Source organism: Jaculus jaculus, chromosome 1, assembly GCF_020740685.1.
Source record: "Jaculus jaculus isolate mJacJac1 chromosome 1, mJacJac1.mat.Y.cur, whole genome shotgun sequence".
Lineage (NCBI taxonomy): Eukaryota > Metazoa > Chordata > Mammalia > Rodentia > Dipodidae > Jaculus > Jaculus jaculus.
The window spans coordinates 275,824,449-275,843,532 of NC_059102.1; the positions used below are offsets into that span (position 1 = coordinate 275,824,449).

The window sequence follows — 19,084 nt, forward strand, 5'->3', positions numbered from 1 at the left end:
CTAGGCTTACCTTCCCTCTAACTGAAGCACAACATTCTGTGTGTAGCACATTGCTTTAGTTCATTCAAAATGTCTTTGTTTTGCCTTCATTGTAAAACTATACTTTTCTTAGGTAAAAGATTCTGTTAGTAATTATTTTCTTTTAGTAGGCTGAAGACTGCCTTCTATTGTTGCCATTGCATAATCAATTGATAATCATTTGGCTATCAAAAGGCTACTCCTTTGAGCATAGCAAATCTGCTTTCTATGCCTACTTTGGTCTTGGTTTTCTGAACTTTCACAATGTTAAATATGGGTTTTCTTTTTGCTTCTATTTTACTTTTCATTGGATTTTTAATCTCTAGATTTGTGTCTTTCATTATGCCTAGAAAATTGTCAACTTTAAAAAAAATTGTGTGTGTGTATGTGTGTATGTAGATGTGTGTGACCCCTTCACGTAAGTGCAGAGGCCAGAGGAAGACTTCAGGGGTCCTCTTCTATCACTTCCCTGCCTGTCCCCCTGAGACAGAATCACTGAACCTGGAGTGGGACCCAGGCAATCCTCCTGTCTCTGCTCTCTGCCCCACTTAGCACTGGGGTTACCGGCACATACAATCATGCTCAACTTAAAAAGTTTTAAACAGTTTTCCGGTTCCCGCTGCGACGCGCTCCTGGCTCTCGACACGGTCGTGATCATGGCGGCCACGGCGACGATGGCGAACTCCGGGTCAGCGCGGAAGAGGCTGCTCAAGGAAGAGGACATGACCAAGGTGGAGTTCGAGACCAGCGAGGAGGTGGACGTGACTCCCACGTTCGACACCATGGGCCTGCGGGAGGACCTGCTGCGCGGGATCTACGCGTACGGTTTTGAAAAGCCATCAGCAATCCAACAGCGAGCTATCAAGCAGATAATTAAAGGGAGAGATGTCATCGCACAGTCTCAGTCTGGCACAGGCAAGACGGCCACCTTCAGTATCTCAGTCCTCCAGTGTTTGGACATCCAGGTTCGAGAAACCCAAGCTTTGATCTTGGCTCCAACAAGAGAGTTAGCTGTACAGATTCAAAAGGGGCTGCTTGCTCTGGGGGACTATATGAACGTTCAGTGCCATGCCTGTATTGGGGGCACCAACGTTGGAGAAGACATTCGGAAACTGGACTACGGGCAGCACGTAGTGGCGGGCACACCAGGGCGTGTCTTTGATATGATTCGCCGCAGAAGTTTAAGGACACGTGCTATCAAGATGTTGGTTTTGGATGAGGCTGACGAGATGCTGAACAAAGGTTTCAAGGAGCAGATCTACGATGTGTATAGGTACCTGCCACCAGCCACACAAGTTGTTCTCATCAGTGCCACACTGCCTCACGAGATCCTGGAGATGACTAACAAGTTCATGACAGACCCCATCCGCATCCTGGTGAAGCGTGATGAGCTGACCTTGGAAGGCATCAAACAGTTTTTTGTGGCAGTGGAAAGAGAGGAGTGGAAATTCGATACCCTTTGTGACCTCTACGACACGTTGACCATTACCCAGGCGGTCATCTTCTGCAACACCAAGAGGAAGGTCGACTGGCTGACGGAGAAGATGAGAGAAGCCAACTTCACTGTGTCCTCCATGCACGGAGACATGCCCCAGAAGGAGCGCGAGTCCATCATGAAGGAGTTCCGCTCTGGCGCTAGCCGAGTGCTCATTTCCACAGACGTCTGGGCGCGGGGGCTGGACGTACCTCAGGTGTCCCTCATCATCAACTATGACCTGCCCAACAACAGAGAACTGTACATTCACAGAATCGGGAGATCAGGTCGATATGGCCGGAAGGGTGTGGCAATTAACTTTGTAAAGAATGATGACATCCGCATCCTCAGAGACATTGAACAGTACTATTCCACCCAGATTGACGAAATGCCCATGAATGTGGCCGACCTGATCTGAAGACGGAGCTTGTGCATCAAAGAGCTGGTGGTGCACCTGCGTTGTTCATTTGGACATATTTGGGGTGGCTTCTATTTAATGGGGTTTATGTGACTCTCGGGAAGAACCCTGGGGGTTCTGACGCCTTTTCTTACCCATGTGTACATAATTGATTGATTTAAGTCTTTTTCATTAAACTTTGAAAAATTTCCCTAAAAAAAAAAAGTTTTAAACACTTTTATGCATGAATACAATGCCTTTTTATTCTATCATCCTATTCATCCATCCCCCTCACACTAAAACCCTTCTTCTTTCCATTTAGTGCCCATCCATCAGCCATGACTTATTTTTCTAACCCTTTGAGTTAAATTCTGGGTTGTTTGCTTGCATGGTCATGAGTAGGAGATTCTTCACTGAAGTACATGATTCCCCTCTCCCCGCAATCAACACTTGCCACTACCTACCGCTGGGAGGTGTGAGTCCCTCTCCTGTTCATAGTGAAATACTGAAGGCAATTTGACATGCTGTCCATTTAACATGGCCTCAGTATTGGGTTTCCTCCCTAGGGCCTAAGTCACTAGTCACAGGTTTTTAGCCAAATTTACAGTACCAGGCATGATTTCCCTCCTACAGAGCAGGACTCCAATGGTAGAGCAGTTGGTTACTCTCATAACTTTCATGCAATTCTTGCATCAGGCCTAGCAGGTCAATCATGAAGTATACAGGGTCCCCATCTGGGTTATATTGTTGATAACTTTTCTCTCCCAGTAGCTTGCATAACACCTTCTGGCATGAAGAAAGGTATCCAGTGAAGAGGAAGCTTCCAGCTCAGTTCCAGTGTGGTTTCTTTACATCCTACAACCAAAGTGTGTGGTGTCTTCAGCTGTAGAGACTTACCATCTAGTTCTGGTGGGCAAAAGACAGAAATGACAAGAGCCAATATTGTGTTAGGGGTCTCTGTGGCCCCCCTAACCCATAACTCATTGGGAATTATCTCATCCCTGGTACTGGAAGTTTTGATTAATATACCCTGTTGCTTCTGGGAGCAGTTTTATCCAACTATGTAGGGGACCTTCATTTAAATCTTTTAAAAATATTGTAAATTGGCAGACCAAGTAGTCAGTTTACATGTGGGTTAGTTTCATATGTCCTTAGTTTGTTTTTAAAATTTTTTTTAAATTTTCATTTATTTATTTGAGAGAGAGAAATGGCCACGCCAGGGCCTCCAGTCACTGCAAATGAACTCTAGACACATGTGCTGCCTTGTGCATCTGGCTTACATGGGACCTGGAGAATCAAACCTGGATCCTTTGGCTTTGCAGGCAAGTGCCTTAACCACTAAGCCATCTCTCCAGCCCATGTCCTTAGTTTTGGTTCATCTTCCCACCATTCCCATCTCTCAATCACCCATTCTCTTATCCCTTTTCCCATCACTATTACCCCCTCTACTTCCTTGCTGCATGTGTTGTACTGTCCCCGCACAGCACCTACCCAACATGGTTCCCTTTCTATCTTTCTGTTCTCTACATTTACTCATTTTGACTTATACTAGATAATCTAGAAATTTGACGCTAGGATCTGCATATGAGAAAGACCAAATGACATTTGTCTTTATGAGCCCAAGTAATCTTGCTCAGAATAACATTTTCCAGTTCCATCCACTTTCCTGTGAACTTTATAATTTAATTTTATACCTGCATAAAATTCCATTGTGTATATCACCACATATTCATAATCCATTAGCATTAGATGGACATTTAGGCTGATTCTATTTTCTAGCTATTGCAAACAGAGCAGCAATAAACATGGTGTGGTGGATTGATTCAGGTATCCCCAATAATCTTAGTTCTTTGAATGCTAGGTTCCCAGCTGATAGAGATTTGAGAATTAACACCTTCTGGAGGCAGTGTATTATTGGGGTGGGCTTATGGGTGTTATAGCCAATTTCCCCATGCAAGTGTTTGGCATACTCTCCTGTTGCTATTGTCCACCTTATGTGGGCTAGGGGGTGATGTCCACCCTCTGCTCATACCATCATTTTCCCTGCTATGATAGAGCTTCCCCTCGAGCCTGTAAGCCAAAATAAATTTTTTTTTTTCCCACAAGCTGCTCTTAGTTGGGTGATTTCTACCAGCAATGTGAACCTGACTGCAATAGATGGCTAAGCAAGTATTCTCTGTAGTAGAATGTTGTCGACTCTTCATGTACCTGCCCAGAATTGGGATAAGTGGGTCATAAGGTAGGTCTATATTTAGCTATTTGAGAAACTGCACACTGATTTCCATTAAGCTGCCAATTTTGCAACCCCACCAAACTGAATAAAAATCCTTACTTCCCCACATCCTATCCAGCATTTGTCTTTTTTTAAATGCTAATCATTTTGACCAGCGTGAAATGGAATCTCAAAGTAGTTTTAATTTGAACTTTCATGATGGCCAAAACTATTGAGCTTTAAATAACATATTTATTAGCCATTTGTATTTATTCTTTTGAGAACTCTGTTCAATATATTGTCCATTTTTGTGTGTTGTTTTTTCAAAGTAGGCTCTTGTTCTAACCCAGGCTGACCTGGTGCCACTTCACTAGGCTGATTATTTCTTGTATTATGTAAAAGCTTTTTAATCCCATGTGGTCTCATTTGCCAATTTATTGACCTCATTTCCTGGGTGACTGGAGTCTTATTCAGAAAATCCTAACCTGGGCTGGAGAGATGGCTTAGAGTTTAAGGCATTTGCCTTCAAAGCCCCAGAATCCATGTAAGCCCATTCTCTCATTCTCTCTCTCTCTCTCCCTCTAAAATAAATAAATAAAAATAAAAAAGAAATATTAACATAATCCTAACCTATGCTTATATCTCATAGTGCAATCTCTACTTTTCCCTTATCAGTTTTCATAGTTTCAGGTCTTGCATTGTATTTGATCCACTTGACTTGAGTATTGTACAATGTGAGAGTTATGAATTCAGCTTCATTCTTTATATACACATCCAATTTTCCTAGCACCATTTATTGAAACTGCTGTCTCATTTGCAAATATGTATTTTTTCATCTGTTTAACTTATTGATATTACTCATTTTTAAAATGTTTTGTTTATTTAAGAGAGAAAAGAGACAGATATATACAGAAAGAGAGATAGAGAATGGACATGTTGGGGCCTCTAGCCACTGCAAATAAACACCAGACTCATGTGCCACCTTATGCATCTGGGTACTGGGGAATTGAAACTGGGTCCTTAGGCTTTGCAGGCAAGCACCTTAACTGCTAAGCCAACTCCACAGCCTTATATTACTCATTTTTCAAGATTATTCAGTTTGGTGAGGTATAGATTTTTAAAGTATGACCCAATATTTTGAATTTTGTTGGTATTTGTTGTAATGTTTACCTTTTCATGTCAAATTTATTCATTTTGATCTTCTCTTTCTTTTAGTTTGACTAAGGTTTTGTCAATCTTGTTTATCTATTTCAAAAACCCAACTCTGATTCTTTTTTATTGCTTTTTTCTGCTCTGATCTTATTTTCTCCCATCTACTGTTTTGGGGATTAGTTTATTCTTGTTTTTCCACAGTCTTTAGGTACATCATTATTTGAGATCTCTCTGACTTTTTTAACATAAGCACTTGGGGCTATAAACTTTCCTTTTAGGACTGACTTTATTGCATCCCACAGGTTTTAGTGTATTGTGTTATTACTTTCATTTAATTCAGGGAATTTTAAAATTTATTATTTCTTCAGTGACCCATTCATTATTCAATAGTATGTTATTTAATATCCAAGAATTTGTACATCTTTTGTAGTTTTTCTTATTAATTTCTAGCTTTATTGTATTGTGGTATGATAAAACACAAGGAGTTATTTCAATTCTAAATTTGTTAAGACTTGCTTTGTATCTTAATATGTGGTCTCTTTTGGAGTAAGTCCCATGAACTTTCTGGGTACAATGTATATTTTATAGTTTTGGGGTGAAATAGTCTGTACACATCTGGTATGTCTGTTTGCTCTATTGTATCATTTAGTATCAAGATTTCTTGATTTATTTTACATCTGGATGACCTGTCTATTGGAGACAGTGACATGGCAAAGCTACCTACTATAACAGTGCTGGGGTTAATTTATGACTTCATGTCTAGTGACACTTGTTTTATGACATTGGATGCTTTTTGGGTTTGGTGCACATACATTTAGGATGTAATATCCTCTTGGTGAATTGTCCCCTTGATCAATATGACATCTCCTTCTCTATCTTTTTGGACCAGTTTTGATTTTAAGTCTGTTTGTCAGGTATTGGAATAGCAGCAGTTGCTTTTTTGTTTGTTTGTTTCATTTTCTTGAAATACCTTTGTCTATCCTGTCCCTCTAAGGTAGTGTCTGTCTTTGATAGTGAGGTGAGTTTCTTGAAGACAACAAAAAGATGTATCCTGTATTCTGATCCACTCTGTTAGTCTATGCCTTTTCACTGGCATGAGAAATTAGGAGTAAGATTAATTTTCTGAGTTATTATTGAAACATATGAGTTAATTCCTGTCATGTGAATGATTTTTTGGTGTTTGATGTTTTCTTGGTTTTTATTTGCTTAACAAATTATCGATCTAGCATTGACTATTTTTTCCCCCCTCTAACCTCTTGAATGTATTTATTATTCTCTTTAATCTGAAGTATTCTTTCTAACATCCTTTGTAAAATTGGGTTAGTGGTCATAAATTCCTCTAGCCTGCTTTTTGTTATATTTATTTATTTCAGTTTTTTTTTTTCTTTTTTCTTTTTGAGGTAGGGTTTTGCTCTAGCCAGTGTTGACCTGGAATTCACAATGTAGTCTCAAACTGGCCTCAACAAAATTACAATGATCCTCCTAACTCTGGCTCCCAAGTGCTGGGATTAAAATTTTCTTTCTCTGTCAATTAGGAGAGATAATAATTTTACTGGGTACAGTAGTTTCAGTTGGTAGCTGTGGTTTTTAAATACTTGAAATAAATCACTCCCAGCCTTTTGGCTTTTAGAGTTTTCACTGGAAAGTTATTCTGATGGGCCCATTTTTGTATATGACTTACTGTTTTTCTTTGTGGTTTTAGTAGCCTTTCTTTGTTCTGTATTGTTTTAACTATAATATGTTGTGGGAATTTTTTTTCTGATTTATTTGATGTTTGTTATGCTTCTTGTATCTAAATGATCACCTAATTTCTTAGGATTTAAATTTTTTTCTATACTTTTACACTTTCTATTATTTTGGCCTGAAGTTTTTCTCCTTCATCTGTGCCCAGTATTTCAATGATGACCCCAATGTCTCATATTCTGCTCATACTTTGTTGAACTTGTCATTGATTTTGACTATCTGGTCTATTTCCTCCACCTTGTCCTTGAATCCTGATATACTGTCCTTCACATGGTTTATTCTATTAGTGAGGCTTTCCATAGATCTTTTTATTTGAAGTATTATATTTTTCATTAGTTTGGTTTTACCTTAGTATATCTCTTAATTGAATAAAAATTCAATTTTTTTTTCATATAATAGTTTAACTTCTTTATGTTATTTAGCCCAAAGGTCAAGAAGTGATTCAGGTGCCTATTGAGTTCTTTCAGTTGTTTGTGTTCTATTGGCTTTCATCAAAACATTTACTCATAGCCTTTAAGTTCTTTGTAATTGTGTACCATAATCATGCTTTTAAATTCTTTGTCTAGAATTTTTTTCAAGTCACTCTCATCGAAGGTCTTTATTGCAGGAATGCCCATTCTTAGTGGGGGTATATTGCCTTGGATTTTTGTGTACTTGTTTTGTATTGGGATTCACTCCCATGGATATATTTAGCATAGCAAGCTGGGACTCAGATGGTAGCAGTGCAGGGGAAGGATGCACAGAGTGGGAGGGTGTGAACTCATTCACATTGCATATAGGAGATAGAGAAGGGGCAAATGGGTGGGTACAGTCATGTGGTATCATGATGTGACATGTGTATGCCTGACTTTTTATGTGGGTGGGGATTGAACTCAGGCCCTCATGCTTACAAAGTAAGGACTTTTACCTGCTGAGCAATTTTCCTTCCTCTCAACTGTTGTATCTACCAATATGTCATTATCACCATTCTCTTTTTCCTCTTCTTACTAGATGGTATTTAAATATATGTATTTTATATTTCTTATATTTTCATGTGTATTATCTCTTTCCAGTCTGCATTTTGGTAAACTAATTCACTAATGTGTCAGTATATTTAATTTACTGTTAAATTAACCAGTTGATCCTTAATTTTAGTTACTTTCTGTGACTTTTATGTTCAATGAAGAGGTCTTCAAGTTTTTTTAATATAAATATATTCAGCATAGTGGTTTTATGATTTGCCTTTAGTCACTTCATTAGATATGTTATCAGTGAGACTTTATGTTATTTATTTAGAGAGTCTAATTTCCTTGTGGTCATGTTTATTTGTGATATGGATACTGTGTGTGGAGATAATGTTAGGTATATTACTAAATTCAATTTACCTAGATTGTTTTAAATTTGCTCTGTAGGGTAATGGTGGCTACTATCACTTCAGAGAGCCAAATTTAGATCTTGGTAGTCCATTAATTTACTTATGATTATGAACCCAGAATGTGAATCTACAAGATCTCTTCTTTTTGTAGACTATTTCAACCTCAAAATTGTAGTTTCTTGTAATTGAAGCCTCTTGTGTAAGGTGTTTACTGTTAAAATCTTCATCTTTATGGTGCCCTAGACTTAAATTTCTGTACTATGATTCCCTTAAGATTACTTTTTAAAATATTTTAATTTTTTAACTGGACAATGATTTCTTTTGGGGGGGTATCAAATCATGTATCCGTGCTATGTCTTTTTTATTGTTCTAATTTTAAATAAGTTATTATTATTATATGAAACATATCATATTACATGACCTTTCATTTTTTATTTTATTTAAAATTGTTATTATGATCATCATTGTTATTATTGACAACATATTTCATATGGACACATCATGTGTTAGTACCCTCTTTTTCCTTGTCCCTGACCCCATTCCTCTGGGGACACTTCTCAGTGGGGTTGCAGGCATTCCCTGTGGGGTTGTGCATTATGCATTGTGGGAGCAGCATTTTTGTGGGAGGAGGGAATACCTCTGGGCATGATGTCTCAACCTGTGGCTCTTATAATCTTTCTGCTCCCTCTTCTGTAAAATTCTCTGAGACATGGTGGGCGAATTTTGAGTCTACTTCAGGGATGAACTCTTAGGAGTCTCTGGATCTGGTTGAGTGTCCTCAGTGCCTGTCTCCCTCACCCTGGTATTACCAGGTTCAGCATGGAAGCAACGTTCTTGCTCTTCTCCCCAGTTCCTCTGTGGTTTCAGTTGTGGCTTGCCTGAAATGTGAGGAGTAGTTTATCTCCTTGTCTCACTACCTTCATGCATCTTTCCTTTATCCCACTTCATTTGAAAGTCTACAGTGCCTTGACAAAGACCATGGGATTCTGCTGGGCGTGGTGGCAGGGGAAGGAAAGTCTGGGTATCACTCACTCTTCCTGTGTTGTGTTCCCCTTCAGATAACAGCCCTCAGATTCTGAAGCCTTGTGATGCTGGAAGCCCATACTGTCTGGATCTTGGTGGTGCTGGAGGCCCAGACCAGATGGCACCTTGTGTTTCTCTCTGATTTCTTAATATTAGGTTTGTAGTCACCAAATTTAAAATTCAAACTTCATAACTTATAAGAATATTATAACTTGAATTAAGATTGAAATACATTGTCATTGCTTTAAAATTTTTAGTATGGTTATTGGATATCTTTTAATATGTATTTTTCCATTTAAACCATTTATTATGCTTACAGTTTATTTGATAGTTTCTTTAGCCTAGAGTTTTCCACCTTCTTTGTATTTACTATATCCCTATTCCTCCTTTATTAGTTTTCAGGGCTGCTTAAATAAATAGAACATGTCTTCACATGGTCTTTCCTTTGTGGCTGTCTATGTTCTAATCTCCTTGATGATTAGGGCCTATCACAATGATCTCATTTAATTTTATGTCTATAAAAACCCAATACAGTCATATTCTAAGTTAATAACAGGACTGAAACATATTAGTTTTGTGGGGAACAACTCAGCCCCTACCACCCTATGAACTGATAGTTGCATCTAGAGACCTAATTAGTTAAAGCAACTAACTTTATAAATGACGTTATATTTTTGATGTTTGGCTACTTCTTGTTTCTGTGCAACATTGTATATAGAACAGTAGATCAAATACAGTAAATAGCATATAGGAGTAGAATTTGATATGCCTTTTCTCTGTTAGGAATTGAGTCAAGAAAGCCAAGACTTAGCTTCTGTTATACCACAGACTTCAAATTTCTGTTGCCATGTTAGGGTATGGGGCTTGACCATCAGGGAGTTTTCTCTTGCTATGCTAGGCTCTTAGTGAGAATTAGGTATGGGTTCTGCTGTCTACATCTAGCCTCAATTTTAGGCAGGCTGTGTGTACCTTGAATATGAGAAAGGAGTTTTCTCAGCTTTCTCACAAGCTTTCCCATGTCAGAAAACACTTGATTGTCTTGGTCTTAAGCAATTTTCTCTTCTACCTCAATGGGAGCATTATCTGCTAGATATTGGTATGAGAACTTGACCATAAGACCTTTTCCTCTTTCTAACCCAGGATTATAGAATTTTTTACTTCTACCTTTTTTCTACATACAAAGTGCCTTTTTAATAGGGTGATTGGGCTAGATATTCCTCCCTCTGTTTTTCTCTGTGTGGTGGATTGAATATAAAATGCCCCACAGCCTCATGTGTTTGAATACTTTTTTTAAAAAAGTTATGGACATACTCAGTATGTAAACAGCACGTGTTTGTACCATTCTTTCCCTCATCTCTGGCCCCCTCCAAAGGGACTCTCCTTGTTTGGGATGCAGGTCATCCCCATGGGGATTGTGGGTTGTGCATTGTGGGGACAACTGTCAGTTATGGGGAAGAAACAATGTCTCTGTGCATAATGTCCCAACTTGTGGCTCTAATAATCTTTCCACCCCCTCTTCTGTGAAATTCTCTGAGCCATGTTGGGTGCTAAATCTACTTCAATGATGGGCACTTAAGAGCCTCTGGATCTCTGGTTTGGTAGGTGTTGAGTGTCCTCAGTGTCTGTCTCCTTCACTCCTGTGCTGATATCAGGTTCACCTCAGAAAGCAACATTCTTTTTTTTTTAATTTATTTATTTGAGAGAAAGAGAGAGAGAGAAATAAGCAGGTAGAGAGAGAGAAAGAGAATGGGTGCATGCCAGGGCCTCCAGCCACTGCAAACGAACCCCAGATGTGTGCAGCCCCTGGTGCATCTGGCCTACGTGGGTCCTGGGGAGTTGAACCTGGGTCCTTTGGCTTTGCAGGCCAAGTGCCTTAACCACTAAGCCATCTCTCCAGCCCAGAAAGCAACATTCTTGCTCATTTCCCCAATTCCTCTGTGGTTTCAGCTGGGGCCCTGGTGAGGTGCAATGGGTCATTTCCTCCTCAGGTCCCGCTTCCACCTGAAAAAGAGAAGTACATTCTCCAATGGAGAGTGAAGTCAGCCCAGGTTAAATGGGATAAGAATTAATTTAGAGAGAATTTAATGGGTGTAGATCCTCTTGTAGCCCAAGATTAGTGGGAGCTTGATATTGGAAGGGAAACTCATTATCTGGATATGATTCTGACTTGTTTCCCAGTTCCACATATGGGTTCCTTTCCACTGAATGGATCTGTTAGCTAATCCAAGAGCAGTTGGTTACCCACCATGGCTGTGTACCACTATTTCACTTGTGGGGGGATCATGTCAGGTTGTTTGATTCTGAGTAGCTTAGACCTTTATTTGCTTGAACAGATATTGGCTACTTTCCCCAGTAGCTCATGTAGCACCTTCCAGCACTAGATGGGCTAACTATCTGGGGACTGGCTCTCTTCCAGATTCCAGCCAGGTTTCTCAATGTTCCACACTGTTAGTATATGGTATCTTTAACAGTAGGGTCTTACCATTAACCTCTAGTGGGTAATCAAGTGCTCTGACAGAAGTCTGTCTTGTTTTGGAAAACCTTATAGGTCTCTGATCAACAGTTCATTGTGGGTATAAACCACATCCTGGTACTGGAAGTTACAGGCAAGTGCCAAGGGGAAAGAAAGAAGAAAAAGAAAGTAGATAAAAGAAAAGAAAGAAAATAAATAAAAATAAATAAACAGGAGGCATTTAAGGTTAGGTTTCATCTCACCCTCTCCTGGGCCCTTCGATTCAGATGTTCCCCCTGAGATCCTGTTGAGGGTTCAGACTTTTAATCTGTCTTCCAGGATATAGGATTCTATGGTACCATTTCCACCTAGGTTCAGTTTTGTGTCCTCTCCCCTCTTGCCTTCTCCTCAAGCCCTACCCTCCTATTGCCCAGGCCTCCAGATGCCTATTAGGTATGTCAGAATCACAGGCTGATCCAGGTTAGGAGGTGCAAATGAGTAAGACCATGTGACAATTGTCTTTCTGTGATTCTGAGTGTTCAATGAGTATGATGTGTTCCAAGTTCCACCATTTTTCTACAAATTTCATTTTGTCCTTTTTTCTTACTTAGCTATTATGAATTGAGCAGCTATAAACATGGTTGATCAAATATCTCTGAACTGAGGTGTGGAGCTATTAGAGTAAATGTTCAATGAGGTAATAACTGGGTCTATTGGTAGCTCTATAAGTCAACCTTTTTAGGAGTCTCCATGTTGATTTCCATAGTGGTTGTACTAGCTTACAATCCCACCCACAGTGAATGAAGGTTCCTATTTCTCCGCATCCTCAACAATATTTGTTTTCATTTGATCTTTTAATGCTTGCTATTACTTCTGGGCTAAGGTATAATTTCATAGTTGTTTTAATTTGCATTTCCCTAATGGTTAGGGATGTTGAACATTTTCTTAAGTATGTGTTTTTCATTTGTATATCTTCCTCTGAAAACTCCCTATTCAGTTCTCTGCCCCATTTGTGAGTGGGTTGTTTGGTTTTTTTATTGTTTAGGTTTCTAAGTTATTTGTAGATTCTAGAAATTAGGCCTCTGGCAAAAATTTTCTCCCATTCTGTGGGTAATATATTGGCTCTGCTTATGGTATGTTTGTTTGTGAGAAAACTTTTCAGCTTCATGAGATCCCAATAATTGAGTGATTATTTAAGTTCCTGAGCTACTGGAGTTTAGTTCAGGAAGTCTTTCCCACTACCATATCATGGAGTCTCCCCTATTTTTTCTTCCAGTAGTAGAAGAGTTTCGGGTCTTATATTGTGGTCTTTGATCCATTTGGACTTGATTTTTGTACATGGTGAGATGTGTGGGTCTAGTTTCATTTTTTTTTTTTTTGCATGTGGTTATTCAGTTTGTCCAGCATCATTTGTTGAAGATGCTGTCTTTTCTCTAGTCTACATTATTAGAACCTTTGTCAAATATCAAGTAGGTGTAGTAACTTGACCTAAAGTCCAGATACTCAGTTCTGTTCCTTTGGTCTATATTCCTGTTTTTATGCCTGTACTATGCTGTTTTTGTTACTATGGCTTTGTAATATAGCTTTAGATCAGGTATGGTGATGCCTCCAAAGATTTTTCTTTTGCCGAGGATATGCTTGGATATCTGAGGCCTGCTGCCATTCCATATGAATTTGGAGATCATATTTTTCTTTGTGAAGAATGATGCTGGGATCTTTATTGATATTGCATTAAATCTGTATATTGCTTTTGGTAGGATTGCCATTTTTATAATGTTAATTCTCCTATCCAAGAGCATGGGAGGTCGTTCCATCTTCTCAAGTCCTCCTCAATTTCTTTCTTGAGTGTTTTTGTTTTCATTATATATGTCTTTCACATCATTGGTTAGTTTTATTCCAAAATATTTTGTTGTTTTTGTTGCTATTGAAAATGGACAGTGTCACTAATTTCTATCTCTGTATCTTTGTCTTTTACATATAGAAAGGCTACTGATTTTTGTGTGTTGATTTATGTATCCTGATATTTTGCTGAAGGAATTAATCACCTTTAAGAGTTTTGAAATGGAGGCTCATGTTGTCTACAAATAGGGCTAACTTGAATTCTTCCTTTACAATTTCTATCCCTTTTATTTTGTTCTCCTGTTTTATTGCTTGAACTATGACTTCTAGTACTATGTTGAAGAGCAGAGGTGAGAGTGGAAACCCCTGTCTTGTTCCTGATCTCAATGGGGATTCCTTCAAGTCTCTCCCCATTAACTATTATTTGGGCATTAGGTGCTTTATATATAGCCTTTATTATGTTGAGATATAAACCATCCATGCCTGTTCTCTCCAACGCTTTGATCATGAAGTGATGTTGCATTTGTCAAAGGCCTTTTATGCATCTGTTGAAATAATCATATGGTTTTTCTGACTAATCTTATTTATGTGGTGTATTACACTGACAGATTTCCATGTTGAACCAACTCTGCATTCCTGGGATAAAGCCTGCTTGATCAAGGTGGATAATGCTTTTGATGTGTTGTTGAATTTAGTTTGCAAGGATTTTGTTCAAGATCTAAGTTCATTAGGGATATAGGCATATAGTTTTCTTCTCTTGTTGCATATCTATCTGGTTTTGGTATTAGGGTGATACTAGCTTCATAAAAGGAGTTGGGGAGCTTTTCCTATTCTCTGATTATGTGGAACAGTTTGAGAAAACTTGATTTCAGTTCTTCCAGGAAGGTTTGATAGAATTCAGCTGAGAAGCCATCTGGTTCTGGACTCTTCTTTTTGAGGAGGTTTTGATTACCTTTTCAACCTCAATGGGTATGATAGGTTTGTTTAGATTAATCTGCTCTGAGTTTAGTTCTGGTAGGTAGTATGTGTCCAAGAATTTATCCATTTCTTCCAGATTATCCAGTTTTGTGGAGTAGAGGATTTGGAAGTAAGTCCTAATTATTCTTCGAACTTCATTTATGTCTGTTGTGATCTCTCCTTTTTCATTTCTAATTTTGTTAATTTGAATCATCTGTTTTTGCTTGATCAAATTTTCCATGGGTTTATCAATTTTTATTGTTTCAAAGAACTAGCTCTTTGTTTCATCAATTTTCTTAATTGTTTTCTTAGTTTCCAATTCATTAATTTCTGCTCTGATCTTGATTATTTCCTACTGTGTAGAGCTTTCTGGGTTGGATTCTTTTTTTCCCCCAGTGCCTTTACATGGATGGGTAGGTTATTGATTTGTGATCTCTCTGTATTTGTTATGAATGAATTTAGTGCTATGAATTTTTCCCTAAGGACTGCCTTCATTGTATCCTATAACTTTTGGTAAGTTATGTTCTTATTGTCATTCAATTCTAGAAATTTTACAGTTTCACTTTTTATTTTATCCACTACCCATTTATTGTTTAAAAGTGTGTTGTTTAGTCTTCAGGAGCTGATGCAGTTCCTGGCTCAACTCTTGTTAATTTCTAGCTTTACAGCATAGTGATCTGATATCATGCCAATTTTCCTAAACATATGGAGGCAGGCTTTATGACCTAGTATCTGATCTATTTTTGGAGAAGGGTCCATGGACTGCTGAGAAGAGTACATATTCTGTAGATTTGGGGTAGAATGTTCTGTAGATGTCTATTAGGTCTATTTGATCTATGGTATTGTTGAGCTTTCTTACTTCCCTGTTGATTTTCTGTTTGGATGACCTGTCTATTGTTGATAATGGGAGTCTTGAAGTCCCCAACTATGATGATTCTTGTGTCTATTTCTGTTTTGTGGTCAGGTAGGTTTTCTTTTATGAATTGTGGTGCACCTGTGTTTGGTGCATAAAAATTGGTGACTGTGATATCCTCTTATTGGATCATTCCCTTGATGAGTAAGAAGTGGCCTTCTTTGTCCTTTTTGAATACTTTAGGTTTGATGTCTATTTCATCTGACATTTGTATAGTAATGCCTGCTTTTTTATTTCCATTCTCTTGGAATATCATTGTTTACTCTTTCACCCTGAGGAGGTGTCTGTCTTTAGTGGTGAGGTGAGTTTCTTGAAGACAGCAGATTTAGGGTCCATTTTTCTGATCCCTCCTGTTAACTTTTGTCTCTTGATGGGTGAATTAAGGCCATTAATGTGAAGTTTGATTTAATCTCTACCATATTGTGGTGCTTTATGGGGTTTTGTGTTTTCTTGGACTTTGTAGTTTTTTGAGCCTTCTATAGTTTTGGTTATTATGGTTTGCTTCCTGTAGGCTCTTGAAATTGGTTGTTTGACTCTTCTGTGTGGAGAATTCCTTGAAGTACTCTCTGTAAGTTTGGCTTTGTGTTTATATAGTTGTAGAGCTGACTTTTATTGTGGAAATTTTTTCTTTCACCATCTATTATGAGGATGCTTTTGCTGTGTACAGTGATTTGGGTTGGAAGACACAGGTTCTTAGACTTTGCAGTGTTCCATTCTAGGCCCTTCTGGCTTTCAGGATTTCCGTTGAGAACTTTGAGGTAATTGTTATGGGGTCACTTTTATATGTAATGTGTTGTTTTCTTGCTGCTTTAGGACTTTCTCTTTGTTTTCATTGTTTAGAGTCTAAATGAAGTCTTGGAGAGTTTCTCCTTTGGTTCAGTCTGTTTGGAGTTCTGTTAGCTTTTTATATCTTGATGGGACTCTCTTTTGAGAGGGTGGGAAAGTTTTCTTTGATAATTTTATTGAATAAGTTCTTCATGCCTTTGGTCTGAATTTATTCCCTTTCTGGAATTCCCATGATCCAAATGTTGGGATATTTAAGGGTATCCCACAGTTCCCTCATGTTCTGTTCACAACATTTTTTTTGAACTTATTCAAGTTTTTGGACTTGCAAACTGTCTCTTCTGTCTTGTCTTTCAGTTCTGAGGTTCTATCCTCCACATGACTGACTGTTCTTGGGGGCTTCTAGAGAGGTTTGGACTTGTTCAACTTGGTTTGCATTTTCTGTAGTCTTTTTCAGTATAGTATCCACCTCTTTGTCAAGTTCCCTTTTCAGGTCATTTTCTGATTTTTTTTCTTTTTTAAAAAATTTTTATTTTTATTAATTTATTAGAGAGAGAGAGAGAGAGAAAGAGAATATGGGCATGCCAGGGCTTCCAACCACTGCAAATGAACTCCAGATGCATGTGCCACCTTATACATCTGGCTTACATGGGTCCTGGGGGATCAAACCTGGGTCCTTTGGCTTTGCAAGCAACCACATGTGCTTAACCACTAAGCCATCTCTCCAGCCCATTTTCTGATTTTCTTAATGCTTCTTGGAATTCATCCTTGCATTTATTTATGTCTTCATTTAGTTTAGCCAGCTTATTATTGAGGACCTCTACTTTTCTTTAAGCTCTCCTTTAGATCACTTAACTCTGTTTTGAAATCTGTTTTTTTTTTTTCTATTAGCTTCAACCTAGTGAGGATAGCATTCACACAATTGCTGGTCTTTTGTTGATTTTTTGCAAGTTCTGCCAATTGTTTGGTCAGGGTCACATACCTTGTGCCTTCATTTTGTGGTTCTGATCCTTTTGTCTCTTCTATGTTTTTATTACAGACTTCCATCATGGAACTAGGCAACCTTGTTGGGATTCCTTCCATTTGATGTTTTGTTTTGTTCCTTTAGCACTGTAGTCTGCCCATCACAGCATAGGAATCTTCTTCAATTCAGGAGGAAGCTGTAGTTTACCCTTGAAGTGTCTTCAGTGATTGTTACCTTTTATTTATTACTAGATTAGGCTTGTAATGGCAAAATGGGCCTGTCTGCTAAGGTGGGAGGAGTCTGCAGCCCCAGTAGGGACCTGGAGACCCAGTTTCATGGTGGAGGTAGAAGCCTGGTAACTGCATGGTCTTGAGGATGTTGGTGGGGTGGGTGGGTGGGAGGGCATGGACTACTGGGCATGTGGTGGGGCAGGAGGGTGGAATGGCATGAATCCCTTGGCAGGGTGCAGGGTGGGGTGTGGCGATGGGATGGTGTGGATCCAGCAGTGTGAACCTGGTGGCCTGGCAGGATGGAGGGATGAGATGGCATGGACCCAGTGGTGTGGTGTGTGTGTGGGGGCGATGGGTCAGTGCATACCTGGTGGCACAGCAGAGTGGGGTGGACCCAGTGGCATGGACTTGGTGGTGGGTGGTAGGGTGGGGGATGGGATGGCCCAGACCTGGTGCCACGGACTTAGTGGAACAAATCAAGTGGCGTGGACTTGGTGGTGCAGTGGACCTGGTGGTGTGGTGAGGTGGGGGAATGGGATGGTGTGGACATGGCGATGCAGTGGGGTAAATTGCTTGCTGGCATGGCAGGGCCAGGGGTTGGGAAGGTGAGGTCCTAATGGCTAGGAAAGGGAGGAGGGAAGGAGGAAAGCCAGTATGGAGAGTGAAATGGGACACAGTTGGCAGGAGGAATGGTGAGAAGTGGCTGGCCCGGATCCACGGAGCCTGCAGGTGGTGTAGGAGTAAATCTAGTCTGTGGCAAGGCAGCTGGGATGTCTTATTGTGGGGCCTGGGGGTCTAGTGGGCTACCTGGGAGTGGGGGAGAAAGCAGATTCCTTACTGTGCTCCTCCACACCCTCCCACTGGAGGTTGGCTACTGACCTGCTGATCCTGGAACCCCACAGATCTTGCCTGGAGTTATCCCTAGAGGTGAGGCATGGTTAAGTGGATGCCACATTGACCAGAAGTCTGTAATTACTTCTTAATCCCCAGTTGGTAGTGCTATTTGGAAAGGGGTAGAGCCTTTGGAAGGGGGAATCTTCCTGGAAGAAGTGTATTGTCATTGGGGCCAGGCCTTGAGGTTTTATAGCTCAGCCCTGCTTGCCTGCAGTCAGCTCCCTCTTACTACTTCCTCCTTTCTGATGATGTGATGATATGATGTCCACCATCTGCTTTTGCTATGCTTTCCCCACTATGATAAAGATTCCTGTCAAAACTGAAAGCCAGATATAAACTCTTTTCTTCCACAAGCTGCTTCCAGTTGGAAGTTTTGTCCCAGCAATGAGAAGGTAACTGCTGGAGGAACTTGGTACTAAGAAATGAGGATGTTGATGTGATAAATCTGACCATATGGTTTCATCCTTTTGAATCTCATTTTCTGGGAGGAATATGGAAGTATTGAAACTTTGCACTAGAGGAACTTCACAATGCTATAAGCAGAGCTTGATGCATCATTCTGGTGAGTCTGAAAGACCAAAATATGGACAGAAATGTGGACTGTGGAAGCTCAGCTTATGAGGTTTCAGAGGATAAAAAGGACTTTGTTGGGAACTAAACTAGAGGCAGTTCAGATGAT

General features: G+C 39.5%; 1 protein-coding gene across 1 annotated transcript; it reads left to right on the forward strand.

Moving 5' to 3' along the window:
- The first annotated feature begins 650 nt into the window (after positions 1-650).
- LOC101608122 (eukaryotic initiation factor 4A-III) lies at positions 651-2,100 on the forward strand. Its single transcript, XM_004659545.2, has one exon. It carries the CDS (start codon positions 675-677, stop codon positions 1,908-1,910), a length of 1,236 nt encoding a protein of 411 aa, XP_004659602.2. The 5' UTR covers positions 651-674; the 3' UTR covers positions 1,911-2,100.
- The last annotated feature ends 16,984 nt before the right edge of the window (positions 2,101-19,084 follow it).

Excerpts from the sequence above, each read along its gene's own strand:
- LOC101608122 (XM_004659545.2), top strand. The coding sequence starts at position 675 with ATGGCGGCCACGGCGACGATGGCGAACTCCGGGTCAGCGCGGAAGAGG.